This window comes from Nicotiana sylvestris, chromosome 5 (genome assembly GCF_000393655.2).
Source record: "Nicotiana sylvestris chromosome 5, ASM39365v2, whole genome shotgun sequence".
Lineage (NCBI taxonomy): Eukaryota > Viridiplantae > Streptophyta > Magnoliopsida > Solanales > Solanaceae > Nicotiana > Nicotiana sylvestris.
Window position 1 is genome coordinate 8,235,644 of NC_091061.1, and position 17,445 is coordinate 8,253,088.

At 37.0% G+C, this 17,445-nt stretch overlaps 1 protein-coding gene across 1 annotated transcript; it reads right to left on the minus strand.

Moving 5' to 3' along the window:
- Positions 1-4,059: 4,059 nt before the first annotated feature.
- LOC104210348 (phytochrome B-like) lies at positions 4,060-15,715 on the minus strand. The gene is made up of 4 exons (XM_070174240.1): positions 13,551-15,715; positions 6,646-7,453; positions 5,595-5,888; positions 4,060-4,737 (listed from the first exon to the last, which is right to left on the minus strand). The coding sequence occupies exons 1-4, from the start codon at positions 15,646-15,648 to the stop codon at positions 4,518-4,520; spliced, it is 3,420 nt and encodes a 1,139-aa protein (XP_070030341.1). The 5' UTR covers positions 15,649-15,715; the 3' UTR covers positions 4,060-4,517.
- Positions 15,716-17,445: the final 1,730 nt, after the last annotated feature.

Below are 17,445 nucleotides of genomic sequence, written 5' to 3' on the forward strand. Positions count from 1 at the left end.
GGATGAGGCACATAAGGGAGGTTGGCTATTGTAATACTTGATCAGAAAAAGGATAAAGTTACTTTCCTTCTTGATTTGTTGCATGAATGCTCATGAAATATTTATGTTATACAAGAGATCTGTAGTTGTACTTATTTAGAGTTCCATACAGTGGGTACTATCACTTGGAATAACAAAACTTCTATGTGGAATGATGTTGTATATGTATTTTTAGTTATGTTTTGACTTCTTAGTGTTGATGATATTTTCCATTCTATGGCTGATTGTAATCATAATTTAAATAGCTCTTTGTTTGGTATATCAGGAGACTACTGTATTAACCAAGAACGTAGTACACTTTTAATGATTAGAAATGGGGTGTTTACTGCCATTTAATCCCTTTTTTAGTTACGGGAAGAAGTTGATCCACATTACTTGCTCTTTGTTTGTAGTATCCACAAAATGCTAAATAGAACCTGATGCAGATTCCTTGTTTTCAATGTAAAAAAATAATAACAACACAAGGTTTATTGTACTGATATTATATTTCCTTGAATTTTCAGAATCCCGGGATTTCCTTGAATTTTCAGAATCCCAGGATTTCAAGCATGTTAAACTATAAACTTGCATTGCTCTTACAGTCCATGTCATTTGAGACATGAAATTTGATCTTTTTCTGTATTGATTCTCCACAAGATTGCAAGTATATGCAGAGCAAATAGTCCCCAATGTTAATGTACCATATCTGCTTATCTGAAAGTTCTGCATATAATTGTGTTTCTCATTTTTTCCCTGGAGCACCTAACTGACAATTCTGAAGATCTGTACACGTCTAAATGATGCATTCACTACTTACTTCAAAGCTAAAGAGTTATTGATTGATTTACTTGCTGTTTGTCTATGACATGATTGTAAGACAGCTGGGTGCAGATGATACTCAAAAGTTAAACTCTGTATATAACGTTATCTGTTAACTGATATGCCCCATTAGCATAAATTGATATATACATGTAGGTAACTTAGTGTTTACTGTTTAGTCACATAAAATTTATCTGCGGTATAAGAAAAAGAATCTCAAGAATGATCTTGCTGATATTAAAATTTTACTAGCTAATTCTTTCACTTTGTCCTATCGTGATTATTTCTCTTCATCCAAGGTTTTTCTTCCAATAACTTATATCAGGAATCAATTATTGTCCCTCAATGGTATAAAGCCTACAGAGATCTCTATTTGTTTTGAATTGGTTTATTTGTAGAAACATTAGTTTACTCTTACATTATGAGCTTGTGGTGTGACCTTGATATAAAATGATTTGATGATATTGGTAGTTTAGAGCACGTAACACCGGTATTGTTACCCATATAACACAAACCGGGCTAAACCTTACCTTACTAATCCAATTGAGGCATAAAATAGCCTCACTAGAAAGCATATAAAAAGAAAGAACTAGCTACAATCAATATTCAGGGATCACCACAGAGTTTATAACATACTCTGTGATGATATTACAAATCAGAATACTAACATAATGGTAGAATAAAATGACGAAGGAATTAAAATGTTGTCCCTTCTTGTCCAAACTTGTAATTTCTTCAATTTGTAATTCTTTTTCATCACACTCCCAATTCTTCAAAAAGTATTCAAAATTCATGATTTCTTTTTAGAACGATCACACTCCCTTCTTGTTGATTTCTTTTCGTAACCTATTTATTATATGTGATGTTGCTTTTGCTATACAACCACATCTAATTGAGAAAGAACTGTTACTGTTGGAGCAATTATATTTTCTGGTAAATAACTTGAATTTCTCACTTGCTAGAGTTGTTTCTCCTCATATTAGGACCAACCAAGAGCTGACATTTTTTTTCTTTTTGAAACTTAAGGTTAAAAACTTTATGCAAGATTGATTCTTTAGCAAATTATATTATTTTTTGGGTGTTTTAGTTTCTTGTAATCTGTACTTGACAGAACTGTTAACAGAAAGGTAGAATCGTATACCCTTGACACAAATTCTTCCAACATGTACCTAACTCTTGAGTTTTTATTTGGCATCAATATTCATTATCTCGGGTTACCAAACTGTTCTTTAACTATATGGTTAGATGATTATTTATTTATTTGTTTGTTTGTTTATTCTTAAAGTTTCATAAACCCTCCACTAATTCCTTGTTAGGTGTTGATGTATCTCGAATCTATGTTATCTTCAGTAACAACACCAGCAGAATGTTACATGTAGTTACTACTTCCGTTATTCGTTTTGATAATTCCAATGGATCTGTTAACGTCAAGCTTCACTCTAGCCATTGGGCCCGGGCTTAGCCCGGGCATACTCTCACTAGTTTGTCAATATGCTAAAGGACCAACTATTGTTTTTTTTTTTTTTTCCGCAATCCGCTAGGCAAGCGCTTAGGGCTAGTTTTTTTATTAATAAAAAGAAAAGAAAATACAACAATTAGGAATAGTACAAATAAGGGGGACAATAGCACCGTTATTGTTACCCATATGCCTTGGCTATATAATCACTCCTCTGCGCCTCACAAAGCCTATGGCAGCCTCATGTAGAGGATTCATGGTGCAGCTGCCTGCAAAGTCTCACGAGGGCATATAATCTCATAGCCGTGTGGATAATTTCCAAAGGCATAGGACCAAGATAACACAAACCGGGCTAGACCTTATCTTACTAATCCTATTGAGGCGTAAAAAAGCCTCACCTACTAGCATGCATGTAAAAAATAAGAACTGGAGAGTACCAAATATTCAATGATCATCACAGAGTTTATAACATACTCTGTGATGATATTACAAATGAGTATACTAACATAATGGTAGAATAAAATGAAGAAGGAATTAAATTGTTGTCCCTTCTTGCCCAAACTTGTAAATTCTTCAATTTGTAATTCTTTGTCATCATTGTCCCAACTCTTCAAAATGTCTTCAAAAATCATGACTTCTTTTTTGAACGGTTTGACCTCGTTGACCACGTTCAAAAATCATGACTACTGTTGTTTTTTCCCCTTTTGGGTGGCACACATTTTCTTTTAAACACATGAAAAGAAAGCCTCACGCATTTGTTGATGTTTTGTTTTGTCTCACGGCAAAATGGACCCAAATATGTAAGAATTAGGTTCACTTTGTTGTTATACAAAAGAAAGCTTCACACAATTAGTATAAGTTGTGAGAAAAACTTTCACGTGAAAAGGAATGTTTCTCACAGAGAAACTATAGCTCCCATATTATCTACCTAGAGGGTGATTTAAGATTTTAAGTTGGTGGATGCCAAGTACCATCATACCTTCTATGTTACTTTGTGAATGAACACAAACTTAGTACAAATATATTGAGGGCAATGAATGCAGTCACACTCGGACCCTAATCGAAATGCATGCATTTGTCTCGTACACTACGGGATGGTGAGAAGAGATATATTTTATAATCGGAGATACAACTGTTTTTGGTACAGAAGTTCCTATAAAAATGGGAAATGTCCTATTTTTATAGGACATCTCCCATAGCTAACATACTGCATCTCCCACATATCGGAACTACCCAAGCGGTCTTCTAAAAGAGGTCAATGGCGGAGACGGTGGCAAAGTGAAAATAAGTTTAACTTGAGAATTTAGTTACATAATTAGGACAAATGACTTTCTAAACAAACATATCTAATAAGGATGTTAAAAATAAGAGAGCTCATTTAGAGAACCTTGACAGGAAAAGAAAATGTATTTGTTAAAATTACAAAGTTCAGCTGTAACACACATAAAAAATATAAGATGATAAACAATTTACTACACAAATAGTCTGTTTGGCCAAGTTGCAAAAATTAGCTTATTTTGAGAAAAATGTTTTTTCAAAAGTATTTTTGGCGAGAAACAGTTTGTATTTTGAGAGAAATTACTTTTTTCTGCTTCTCCAAAACTCCTTCTCCTTTTCCTCAAAAGCATTTTTTTTATCTTCCAAAAGCTTGGCCAATCACTTCGACTTAAAAAAAACAAAACATAAAGTGCTTCTAGAATTGGAGAAGCTTGACCAAACATGCTATAAGTGTGCGGATTTCAAGAGTAAAACAATAGCCAAAATAATAGATAAATTAACTCCCTCTTGATGAAGCCTTCCCTAGCAAGAGGAGCTTATACATAAAAGATAGTCGGCATATCCATGTTACATGAAACATCGAAATTTATATCATTACAAATAAAGATATTTATTCTACCGGACCATCACTCAGCATTATAGGAGTATATATTTATCAAACTTTAGTACATCGAAGTGACTTAAAATAGAATGATAGTAATCACAACTGCTTGAAACCGTTAAGCCAAGAAGCATATTGACGTTACCTGTATTGCAGATTTGCAGTTAATTTGGAAGTGACCCAATTAGGATGTTAAAAATGTACCCCGGTAAAAACTAATCCTGGTATTGGAAACTTGACACTCCTCCAAGTTCCGCGCTAAGCATCTGAGACATCCCAGCATTCTACCAGATTGCACGATTTGCACACTGCGCGACTTCAAGATTGAATCTAATAGCTAGTAACCTAGCCAACGCTCTTTGAACCTCTTTGAGGCATAGGTAGTTCAAGTATAATCAGGAAGAAACATCTTTCTGATTGTCTGATATACTGGACTTCTCCATTCATAAGATTTAAGGTTTTTCGGCACATGCTCAGCCCTAGGCCTTCCTGAGTTACCCACTTACTGTTATGGAACATATCTTGGATTAATTCAGGAGGAAGACCTTCACCAGGGCAAACAATCCTTTTCCAGGAAAAAAAAGAGATAAAATCAAATTAACTGAGATAGTATGACCAAACAACATTGAAATGCTGAAAAATATTAGTATCTGGTTATATATTGTCACCTTCATCAAGAGTCTAAAAAGGTAGCCCTGTACTAAGCTCCCGCTATGCGCGGGGTCCGCGGAAGGGCCGGACCATAAGGGTCTATTGTACGCAGCCTTACCCTGCATCTCTGCAAGATGCTGTTTCCACGGCTCGAACCCGTGACCTCTTTGTCACATGACAACAACTTTACCAGTTACGACAAGGCTCGCCTTCAAATTAAAAAGCAAATCAAGTATGTCATAGAATGCTAGCAATATACCATAATATACATGCATATGTTACACCTCCGAAAAGAATAGTTGGCAGTTATTTTAAATAAAGTAGTGCAGTGCATCCAATCACCATAAAAGTGATTTGGAAAAATGTTAGGACCCCAATATATTGATCAAATGATAAAAAGCAAAGAGAAGGAAGGTGGGCTAAATGCTCCACCCCGAGAGAAGTGGTAGCAGTAAACTAGTGAGTAGTTGCTAACAAAGTCCAAATCAAACATTATGATCAATCTGTGATCATAACATATAATCCACCAATTCCACGCAAACTTGTCGAGATGTTAGGGACTATTCAGTTCTACACGAATACTCAAGAAAAATATTTGAACAGCAACACAGTAACAGCTAGAGCTGATGAAGTGCACATGAAGGAATGCATAAGATCTTCCATTCAAGGATCTTTTAAGGAAACAACGCTTCAAGATTCAGATGACAGTAGAAGCATGTTGGTATAGCTCATCCACCACAAAAGTAAAGTAAAGAAAATTGTAGAACATACCTGAACTCAATACGTACGATAGTTACACCATTAGAAATTTGCTTCATACTTGGTCGAAGATGGACTTCTACCCACCCTTCTGGGGATGGCGCATAGCTTGCCATAATCTGCAAGAAATCAGCAAAGATCTGCTGAATTCTGACTTGATCGCCGTAGACCCTTAATGTCTTGATTTCCTCTGGAATATCCCGGATCAGTTGCACACCTCTTTCCCTCAACAATAACATCACTTGGCTAACAACAGCATCTATCACACTCGCAAGAAAAAATTCTGCTTTCTCAAGCTCCAGTGAACTGTTAAAATTTTGAAGGTTAATCATCTTCTGAAGAGGGGCAAGGAACATTACAAATTGAAGTCAGCTACCTTCTTACATAGAGGTAACATGCATTTCTCCACCCACCTCCGCATCCACAAAAGAAAAAAGGAAAATAGAAAAAGAATAGGGAGGATGATGAAGAGGAAGGAAAAATAAAAAATTGTTCAAACATTACATGACAAGGCAACACATGGTAAATGCCTCTACAAAGACCAAACTCTGTTTGTGTCTCATGGGAACTACCTTGCAAGTCGAAAATATAAGGTTTATGTTCCTACATTTGATATTGACATGGAAATATACTGTCACGCGGGACCAATACCCTCATTTAACTATCCAGATTTCTTGAATAGTTAATTTTTCAGTCACATACTGCTGCGAAGTGAGTTCTTGTGCACTAACCACAACTAGCTTAACACCATAGAATTCAGATATGATACAAACTTGAGAAGCATATTTCATAGATTGTCTATAGGATCCTAAGGCCAAATGACAACTAGGACCAAACATGTACCTTGTGTACTTTCGTCTTGAATGTTAAAACAACTAAAGAACAGTAGTTGTTCATTGCAATGTTTATGATACAGGAAAGTCTTCATGCTTTTCAACCGTAGCTCATAAAACATTACCACATTTTTACAAGGACTATGAAAGTTGTACTGGAGTATACTATATCATGGTAAACAGATTCTTTTAACTTGGATGATAGCAAGCACAATTGAATACAAACTCACCCGTTTTCAATATTGTCAAGATCAACATCCCTTATGATATTAGACATCTGCCTCTCACAAGCAACGTTTGTTTCCAGAAACTGCTTCTGGTCTTCTGTCAAATCTGTGGCCTCTAATAATGAATTTGCAAAGCGTATACCATTCAGCGGATTCTTTAATTCCCGAAAAATGTAAGCCAACCCTTTCATCTGAGAAATACTTGTCCTCTCCTGTTGTCTCTGCATGCTTAGAGTTTGCTGCAATTCAGGACTTGCAATCTGCAAGAAACAGAAGGCCCCAATAATCTGGCCATCCATATTGACTCTCTTGTTAGCAGTAAAAAGAGCATGAACAAATTTTCCGTTTCGGTCGGAAAAAGAAAATGAAAACTTTTCCGTGTCCTGGCCTCCAATTGCATTATGCAACACAATCATGAATTTAGTCATGGTGTCTGGGCCTTTGAACCGACAAAAATTGCCAAAAATCTCACCAACTAACATTTTTCCAATGATTTCTCCTCTGTTCCAACCAGTAAGTTTTTCCATCGCAGTGTTCCACTCGACGCAATAAGTGCTTTCATCTGATACAAATATGGGCGGGATCAGAGGATTAGGGCTGTGCATGACAGCCTTGTAATCACCTTGTATGCGAATAAATTTGTTCATTACAACTTTTTGGGCAGTAACATCCTGGCTAACGAAGCAGACACCAACAATGTTATTCATGTAGTCTTTGCTAGAGCAAGCATTAACCACCACAAAAAGAGCCCTCTTCAGTTGCTCAGCTCCAAATGTCCTAAACTTTATTTCTATGTTCTTATCTTCTTCACCTGTGATTAGTTTAGCAACAATATTATTTTATTTTGCATAGAATGGCTGGACATTGAGAGGGTGGATACCAATCAGTTTCAATTATAAAATGCAACAAAGTCAAGCTGCATACAGAGTACAAAGAGAATATTGCCACCCCACTGTCCGGATTAGCCTGAATCTGATCTTAAATATAATTTCATTTTGTAATCCAGATAAGATATATATCCACAACAATCACGCCCATGTTCTCTGAAATCACCTAGAGTTAATCCACATCGAAAACTCAAGATTGAAACTGACCTCCAAAAGGCATAAAACTGTGTCATGATTACATTAGAAAGCTCTGACGCAACTTGTTACATGCTTTATGATCAACAAAAAAATCTTGATTACTTCTCATGCTTCCATTACGTGGCTTATGACACGATATGGTTTCTGGGATAGCTTATCACAATCTAATCAACACTTCATATGTGCTGAACCTCTAAGTGCGTGGTGTCAAAGCAACAGTACTAAATTAACAGAACTAATTAGTGAAATGTATTTAAATATGGGAGGCAATCTATTGGATTATTTTGAAACAAAAGAAAAAAAAATAACAGGTTGTAAAAGATTAGAAATTTCTGTCAGACAGACCAGGGTAAATATCATTTCGTACGAGAAATCATAGAAGAAGGAGGAGTCACAGTGAAGAAAATTCATACTACGGAGAATCCTGCTGATATGCTAACTAAGGTGGTGACTGCGATCAAGTTTCAACATTGTTTGGATTTGATCAACATTGTTGAACACTGAAGATTGAAGATGAAGACACAACCAAAATTTGTTATTGAGAGAGAATTGAAAATGTGGAATTTTGCCAAGGTGGAGATTTGTTGAAGTTTGGCAAAATGCCAAAGTCCCACATTGGTTGGGAGTTAAGTTTGGGGGGGATTTTTCCCCTATAAAAGAAGGCCTAATGTTTAGGATTGAAACACACCTCTCATTTGCCTTCTCATCTGTTTAAGGCATTTGTATCTTCTCTCTTTAGTATTATTTCACTTGTATTTTTGGAGTGGAATAAAATATTGGTTGTGTCCGAGGAGTAGGCAAAATTAGCCGAACCTCGTAAATTCTGGTGTTCCTTTTATTGTTGCTTTATTGTCTTATTTATTATTTGGTGGCTGTCATAATTTTTGGTATAGTAGTTGTGACTTATTCACACTATATACATTTGGCTTCCGCAACAATTGGTATCAGAGCCAAGGTACTGTCTAAGTATGCTCTGTGGTTGCAGCATAGTCTGATCTTCCACATCAGAAAAGATTTATCTTGGTAACTGAGTCAAGGTTCTGTCTGAGTATGCTCTGTGGTTGCAGCTTAGTCTGATCTTCCACACCAGAAAGGAAATAATCTTGATTTGTGTCGTCAGCTATTAAATAATATTTGTGTCAAAGATGGGAGACAATAAACAAGAAGAATCTACATGAAGTGTCAACAATACGTCATCATTGGCATCTTCGCTTATGACAAGAATTGTGTCAAATGCGAAATTTGCGGTAGAAATATTTGATGGGTCCGGACATTTTGGGATGTGGCAAGGCGAGGTTCTAGATGTCCTTTTTCAACAAGGGCTAGATCTGGCCATTGAAGAAAAGAAACCAGATGTTATTGGAGAAGAAGATTGGAAGATTCTCAACCGTGTTGCTTGCGGTACCATTCGATCCTACCTTGCTAGAGAGCAGAAATATCCATACACAAAGGAAACTTCTGCAAGTAAATTATGGAAAGCACTGGAGGATAAATTTTTGAAGAAAAACAGTCAAAATAAATTGTACATGAAGAAGAGACTGTTTCACTTCACCTATGTTCCTGGTACCACGATGAATGAACATATCACCAGTTTCAATAAGTTGGTCACAGATTTGCAAAATATGGATACAACTTATGATGATGGTGACTTGGCCTTGATGTTGTTGGCGTCACTTCCTGATGAGTACGAGCACCTTGAAACTACTCTACTCCATGGAAATGACGAAGTTTCTCTCAGAGAAGTTTGTTCGGCTTTGTACAGCTATGAACAAAGAAAGCGAGAAAAACAGAAGGGCGGAGAAGGAGAAGCACTATTTGTGAGGGGTCGTCCTCAAAATCAAACGAGGACAAAGAAGGGAAGATCCAAGTCAAGATCCAGACCCAGCAAAGATGAATGTGCCTTTTGTCGAGAAAAAGGGCACTGGAAGAAAGACTGTCCGAAGTTGAAGAATAAGGCCAAACATAACAATGGAAAGGCCATTATGGATTCAAATGTAGCTGATTGTGATGATTCAGACTTCTCATTAGTTACAACAGAGTCATCAACATCATCAGACATATGGTTGATGGACTCGGCTTGTAGCTATCATATGTGTCCCAACAGGGACTGGTTCGTGGAATTTCAAGAAGGAGAATATGGAGTCATCCACACAGCGGATAACAGCCCTCTTACCTCATATGGCATTGGTTCAATACGATTAAGGAACCATGATGGAATGATCAGAACATTGATAGATGTTCGATATGTACCGGATTTGAAGAAGAATCTCATCTCTGTGGGAGCCCTAGAATCAAAAGGGTTCAAAATCATTGCAGAAAATGGAGTGATGAGAGTATGCTCCGGTGCACTAGTGGTAATGAAGGCTAATCAGAAGAATAATAATATGTACCGCTATCGTGGCAGTACAGTTATTGGGACAGTGACAATGACATCCAGTGACGACAAAGAGGCAGAAGCAACCAAGCTATGACACATGCGCTTGGGACATGCTGGAGGAAAATCCTTGAAAACTCTGTCAGATCAAGGATTGTTAAAAGGAGTAAAGGCTTGCAACTTGGAGTTTTGCGAGCATTGTGTCAAAGGGAAACAGTCAAGGGTTAAATTTGGTACAGAGATCCATAATACTAAAGGTATTTTGGATTATGTACACTCTGATGTTTGGGGTCCTTCCAAAACACCTTCATTGGGTGGGAAGCACTATTTTGTAACCTTTGTTGATGATTTTTCCCGAAGAGTGTGGGTGTATACAATGAAGAGCAAAGATGAAGTGTTGGGAATTTTTCTCAAATGGAAGACGATGGTGGAGAATCAAACAGGCAGGAGGATCAAGTGTATTCGCACGGACAATGAAGGTGAATACAAAAATGATCATTTCAATAAGGTTTGTGAAAATGATGGCATCGTCCGACACTTCACTGTCAGACATACACCACAACAGAATGGAGTGGCAGAACGTATGAACCGGACCTTGCTGGAGAAGGTACGGTGTATGTTGTCCAATGCTGGCTTGGGCAAAGAATTTTGGGCTGAGGCAGTTACATATGCATGCCACCTCATTAATCGCTTACCATCTGCTGTTGTTGATAGCAAAACACCATTTGAAAAATGGTACGGAAAGCCTGCTGTAGATTATGACTCTTTGCACGTGTTTGGCTCAACTGCATATTATCATGTGACAGAGTCAAAATTGGATCCAAGGGCAAAGAAGGCTATTTTTATGGGAATTACTTCTGGAGTCAAAGGATATCGCTTATGGTGTCCTATGACAAAGAAAGTAATATTCAGCAGGGATGTTACCTTTGATGAATCTGCTATGGTAAATAAGGTAACAGAAGATACCAAACAAAATGAAGGTGCTTCTAGGCAGGTGGAGTTTGAGGGAAAATTTATTTTTCCTACACAAGAAGCAGAGGAGGAAACAAATGAAGATTACCCTCTGGAAGGAGAGCTAGTAGAGGAGATTCCAACTCAGGAACCTCAACAACAACTTGAATCAATAGCAACCAGCAGGCCAAAAAGAACAATAACAAAACCTGTTCGTCTCATAGAGACGGTTGCTTGTGCAACCTCAATTGTAGCTGATGATGTTCCTACCACTTATAAAGACGCAGTCCAAAGTTCAGAAGAAGATAAGTGGAGGATTGCCATGAATGATGAAATACAGTCCCTTCATCAGAATCATACATGGAGATTGGCCAATCTCCCGAAGGGAAAGAAAGCAATTGGGTGCAAATGGGTATTTGCAAAGAAGGAAGAATTTCCTAACCAAGTAGATGTTCGCTACAAAGCAAGATTGGTGGCCAAAGGATATGCTCAAAAGGAGGGAATTGATTACAATGAAGTGTTTTCTCCAGTTGTAAAACATTCCTCCATTAGAATTATGTTGGCTTTGGTAGCACAATTGGATTTGGAACTAGTTCAGATGGATGTAAAAACTGCGTTTTTACATGGAAACTTGGAGGAGGAAATCTACATGACTCAGCCAGAAGGATTCAAAGTTGCTGGAAAAGAAAATATGGTGTGCAAACTTGAAAAATCGTTGTACGGATTGAAACAATCTTCTAGACAATGGTACAAGCGATTTGACGAGTTTATGTTGCGGCAAGGGTACAAGAGAAGCAAATACGATCATTGTGTGTATTTGCGCAAGCTTAAAGATGGTTCCTTTGTATATCTTCTCCTATATGTTGATGATATGTTGATAGCTTCCAAGAATTCGGAAGAAATTGATAAGTTGAAGATTCAACTGAAGAAGGAGTTCGAGATGAAGGATTTGGGTGAGGCAAAGAAAATTCTTGGCATGGAGATAATAAGAGATAGACGTTCAAAGAAACTCTGTTTATCTCAGAAAGAATATTTGAAAAGAGTACTACAACGTTTTGGCATAGATGAAAAGACTAAGCCAGTTAGTACTCCACTTGCTCCCCATTTTAAGCTAAGTACTACTATGTCGCCAAATGATGAAGCTGAAGAGGAGTATATGTCAAGGGTACCATATGCAAATGTTGTTGGTAGCTTGATGTATGCAATGGTCCGTACGAGACCTGACATTTCACAAGCTGTTAGAGTTATTAGCAGATATATGCATAATCGAGGAAAAGAGCATTGACAAGCTGTGAAGTGGATTCTACGGTATATTCATAATACTGTAGATGTTGGGTTAGTTTTTGAGCAGGAATGCAATCAGTCTGTAATTGGATATTGTGACTCAGATTTTGCGGGTGATCTGGACAAACGAAGATCAACTACTCGTTATGTGTTTACTTTTGCAAAGGCTCCAGTTAGTTGGAAGTCTACTTTGCAGTTAACAGTTGCTTTGTCTACAACAGAGGCAGAGTACATGGCTATTACAGAGGCTGTAAAGGAGGCAATTTGGCTTCAAGGATTGCTAAAGGAGCTTGGTGTTGAACAAAAAGGTATCACAATTTTTTGTGATAGTCAAAGTGCTATTCAATTAGCGAAGAACCAAGTTTATCATGCAAGGACGAAGCACATTGATGTTCGGTATCATTTCGTACGAGAAATCATAGAAGAAGGTGGAGTCACAGTGAAGAAAATTCATACTACGGAGAATCCTGCTGATATGCTGACAAAGGTGGTGACTGCGGTCAAGTTTCAACATTGTTTGGATTTGATCAACATTGTTGAACACTGAAGATTGAAGATGAAGACACAACCAAAATTTGTTATTGAGAGAGAATTGAAGATGTGGAATTTTGCCAAGGTGGAGATTTGTTGAATATGACAATATCCCACATCGGTTGGGAAGTAAACTTGGTGGGAATTATTTCCTATAAAAGGAGGCCTAATGTTTAGGATTTAAACACACCTCTCATTTGCCTTCTTATCTTCTTAAGGCATTTGTATCTTCTCTCTTTAGTATTATTTCACTTGTATTTTTGGAGTGGAATAAAATATTGGTTGTGTCCGAGGAGTAGGCAAAATTAGCCGAACCTCATAAATTCTGGTGTTCCTTTTATTGTTGCTTTATTGTCTTATTTATTATTTGGTGACTGTCATAATTTTTGGTATAGTAGTTGTGACTTATTCACACTATATACATTTGGCTTCCGCAACAATTGGTATCAGAGCTCGTTGACTTTAATGGAAGAAAGAATATAAGAAACCAGCATTTTGTTGCATGATTACAGGAGGGAACTTAAGTAAATATCACTAAAGACTGTGATGCCTTTTCCATTGAAATTTCAGAAAACAAAGAAAAGCAAGTGAGAGTATAATCACTCAATATAGCTTAAGGGAACTCCACATGCAATGAAATGCACCAGTTGAAATGAAAGAAATGTAGAATGGATTGGTATAACCTTTTAAAGCATTGAAGAGAAGGTTCTCAGCAGTTCTCTGTGATTCTTCGTGGACAAGATCATGAACCAAGGACTTCCCCATTGCTTCTTCAATTGATAACCCTGTCAACTCTGCCACTTTGGCATTCCATCCATTTATGCGACCTTCAACATCAACGGCAAATATGGGTGCTGTAGCAGTCTCTATCAATCTAACCATTTCTCTGGCAACAGATCTCAGCTCATCCATCCTTTGCAACTCCGCTTCCCCGAGCTGAGCATGCTCGACAGCCATAGAATTACTTGCCTCAGCATCCTTGAATGAATCACGTAGAATAAGCTGCAAAGAGTGAATTGCATCCATTTCTGGATTCTCCCATGGTAAACTGCGGCTCTTAACAACTTCCAGAAATGCCTTGAAGGAAGAGCGTGGATGCATTCTCTGCCAATCATCTTTGTCTTCTGGATGATGCTTTGCGCCACCCCATTTTAACTCACTCGCAGTGTGTGAGCGGAACCAAAACAGGAAATCTTGTGAAGTTACATAAGCAACAGCCATCCCACAAACCGCATCACCAAGTGAAGTTGCCCCAGGATACCCTGCATCGGCCAAACTATCAGTACTCAAACCTGTTGAGTCAGCATGATAGGTCAATAGCCACTCCACGATTCCCTTTATCTGGGATTCATTAGGTGTAATACCCATAGGATAGTACTTCCCCTGGTAGTACAAAGCGGCCCCATCGCATTTCACAAGGTCGACAATACTGGGACTCTGAGTAACAATCCCCGTAGGTGAGTCTCGAAGAAGCATGTCACATAACAATGTTTGTGTCCTTAAGACATGTTTTTCAGCCAACTGTGATGCCAATTGTAATTCCATGTTTAGTTGGAGCCCAAACGCCTGCATAAGGAATTCACAGGCATAACGAAGGGGGAAAGGAATGCACCGAGCAGAAGTGTGGTGTCCAACGACCAAGCCCCATAATCTCATTGTATTTCGGCCTCCTCCAACAATTTCATCATCATTACCATTTATAATAACAGCCAGTGTTAGTGACGCAACATTGCCCATATTGACCATGTACTGGGGGTGGCAACCATGAGGGGCCCTAAGTGTTGAACCAACTAAACACAGAGGCTGCTCGAGCGATTCATCCTGAATAACCCGCACAGGGTTGGCAGTACAGTCCACAATCATTCTAACCCTATTCTGCTTAAACAAGAATCTCGATGCTTGTGGAATATCAGTAGCCGGATAATGCAAACCAATATAAGGCTCCAAATCATCTCTCTTACTCTCTGCCACGACCTCCCCATGCTCATCCTCATGAAACTTGTACACCATAACTCGATCATATCCCGTGAGCTCCCTCACACTCTTGACAACAGTATCACACAAAAGCTTAATATCTCCACCGGGGAGCGATTGCAAGAGCGAAATAGCCCTTACAGCAAGTTTCTGTGATTGCACAGCTCCAGCAATAGACAATGCAGGGTCCTCTGTTCTAGCAGGCTCCAAATCAATTACAATACCAACATCAATCCTATGCAAAATCGCGTAAAATGGCCTCCCCGAAATCCTGGAATGAATCCAAATCGGATTCAACAAAGCAATCTCACGCGCCCCGAAAGCACCTTCAAGCAAAACAGAGCTTGAAGGAGCAAAAAGGGTCCTAACATCAGTTCCAATTTTCAAAAATTCAACTTTTTCAAGACTTGGAACTGACTGTGGCATTATACCGAGCATGTCGCGTGCGTTTTCACTATAAGCAATAACACAAAAACTCGACTCATCTGCAGCTACTGTACAACCAAATGGTTGAATATGACCACCTCTTTGAATTTTATTCAAGTAAGCAGTAATTTGATGTTCTGGAACAGACTCATTTGTATTTCTAACAGATTGTGAATAATCAAATGATTTTCCTGAAACTCCTGATTGTTCAAATGCAGCATGTAGTCTAGCATCTGTAGTATATTGTGCTACTGCTTTACTTATTGATGTATTATTATGATTATTATTATTGTTATTACTTGTACCTGAAAATTGAGCTTGATGTAGTTTTGGTTTGTGATTACGAGCATGCTTTCCTCTGCTTCCACTTCCAGAAGCCATTTTTGAGCTAAGTGATCAAGAAATACCGACTGAAGATGCTTTTCTTCTTTTTTCTATTATAGGAAAAAAGAGAGACAAGGAATATAAATAAAAATAGTACAGTAATAAGTACAAATAATTAACACAGATGTTGTTTTAAAGATTAATAACAAGTTAAAAGTGACCCACAATAACAATTTAAAAAAACGGATTGAGAATTTAAATTTTATGAGTTTGTGATGCTAGAACAATGATATTTAAGTATTAATTTTTTTGTTTCAATTTAAATGATATAGTGTGCTTATCGAAAGTCAAACATTGTAAATTTTGGTCAATATTTTAAAATGTATTTTTTTGTATCATATTGACATGAGAAAAATTATAATTTTTTCGTAAAGTTTTAAAAAATTTTAATTTTAATTTTAAAATATTGAGTTAAATTAGTCTAAGTTAGCTTTAAAGTTTAGTCAAATTGACTCTTGATAAACAAAATATATCATCTAAATATATATCACACCAAAATTATTGGGTTTAAATAAAATGGTATGTTAAACTCTAAGTCTACCCCTAACTATTTGTAATAAGCTTAATATGATTACATAGAAAATAAAGTTAATAATATGTTATCATAAGTAAAAGAATTGTGAATTATAATAGTAAAAAAAAAAAAAAACTTTGACACTTTCACTATGTAAAGTGACTCTAATTTAAGAATGGCAAAATGCTAGGATTACATTATTTAATTTAATGCAAACATCGGATTGAGATAAGTATAACTCTTGATTATATTTTTTAATATCGTGAGATTTTTCTTTTTCTTCTATCACAAAGTATAATTATTTACAAATATACAATGTATCAATTGGTGTAAAATAAATTCACTAACACAAACAAATAATTTGAAAAATAATATTCAATTAGATAAAGTAAATAAAAGTTGAACAACCACCAAAGGATGTGGTGTAGTGAATAAGGCTACTTATCTCTTGTTTAATCAGAGATTTCGGGTTTGAGTCATGGGTATGAAAAAATCCTCCCAAATAGGGCCTTATCCAACATGAATTCGAATATAGTCGGGTTCCAATGCGGATAAAAAAAAATTGAGCATGAAAACGTGGCAAAGAAACCTGAGACGTCATGATCTAGAAGTACAATTCTCTCCACTACTTTGGACTCATTCATGAATCTTTTCTTTTTCCTCCTTTTTTATGCATAAATTGGATATTTAATAATTATCTGGATTTTGTCTATTCTCTGTTTTCTTAGCTGGATATATTTGTGGATGTGGTGACATGAATTTCTATTTGACAATAAAAGCAGATCTTTTCATTGGCTGCATTTGCTGAGACCATGTGGGAAATATGAAGTCCACACTCTTCCCCCATCTTATAGTAAAACGGTGTCGTCCCAACAAGAATTGAAGTTTATAATTATAATAATAATAGTAATAATAATTGAGCTCATACAAAGGGAGCTTTGGAGCAACGATAATATGGGTTCAAGCCGTGTGATCTATTGATCACAGGTTCAAGCTGTGAAAATAGTCATTAATGCATGTATTAGGGTAGACTATCTACGTATCACCCCCTAAGAATGCGATCCTTTCCTTGGACATGGGGCTGCCCTTTCGTTAATTGAGTTCATAATTTAATATGAATAGATATTATATTCTTTCATTTATTTTCTGGTTCTTGTGATGCTGTTATTTTTTTCCCTATGGCTTTTAATTATGGTACTAATATATTGTCTATTTTCGTCTTCTTGAGCAGAGGGTCTATCGGAAACAGTCTCACTAATCTCTGGGGGTAGGGGTAAAGT

What these genes read in the sequence shown, in the direction of transcription:
- LOC104210348 (XM_070174240.1), bottom strand. Translation starts at nt 15,648, where the DNA reads ATGGCTTCTGGAAGTGGAAGCAGAGGAAAGCATGCTCGTAATCACAAA. An exon ending in TCTCTTCAATGCTTTAAAAG is followed by an intron (nt 7,454 to 13,550) that starts GTTATACCAATC and finishes AACTAATCACAG; the next exon opens with GTGAAGAAGATAAGAACATA. An exon ending in CTTGACAATATTGAAAACGG is followed by an intron (nt 5,889 to 6,645) that starts GTGAGTTTGTAT and finishes AAATTTTAACAG; the next exon opens with TTCACTGGAGCTTGAGAAAG.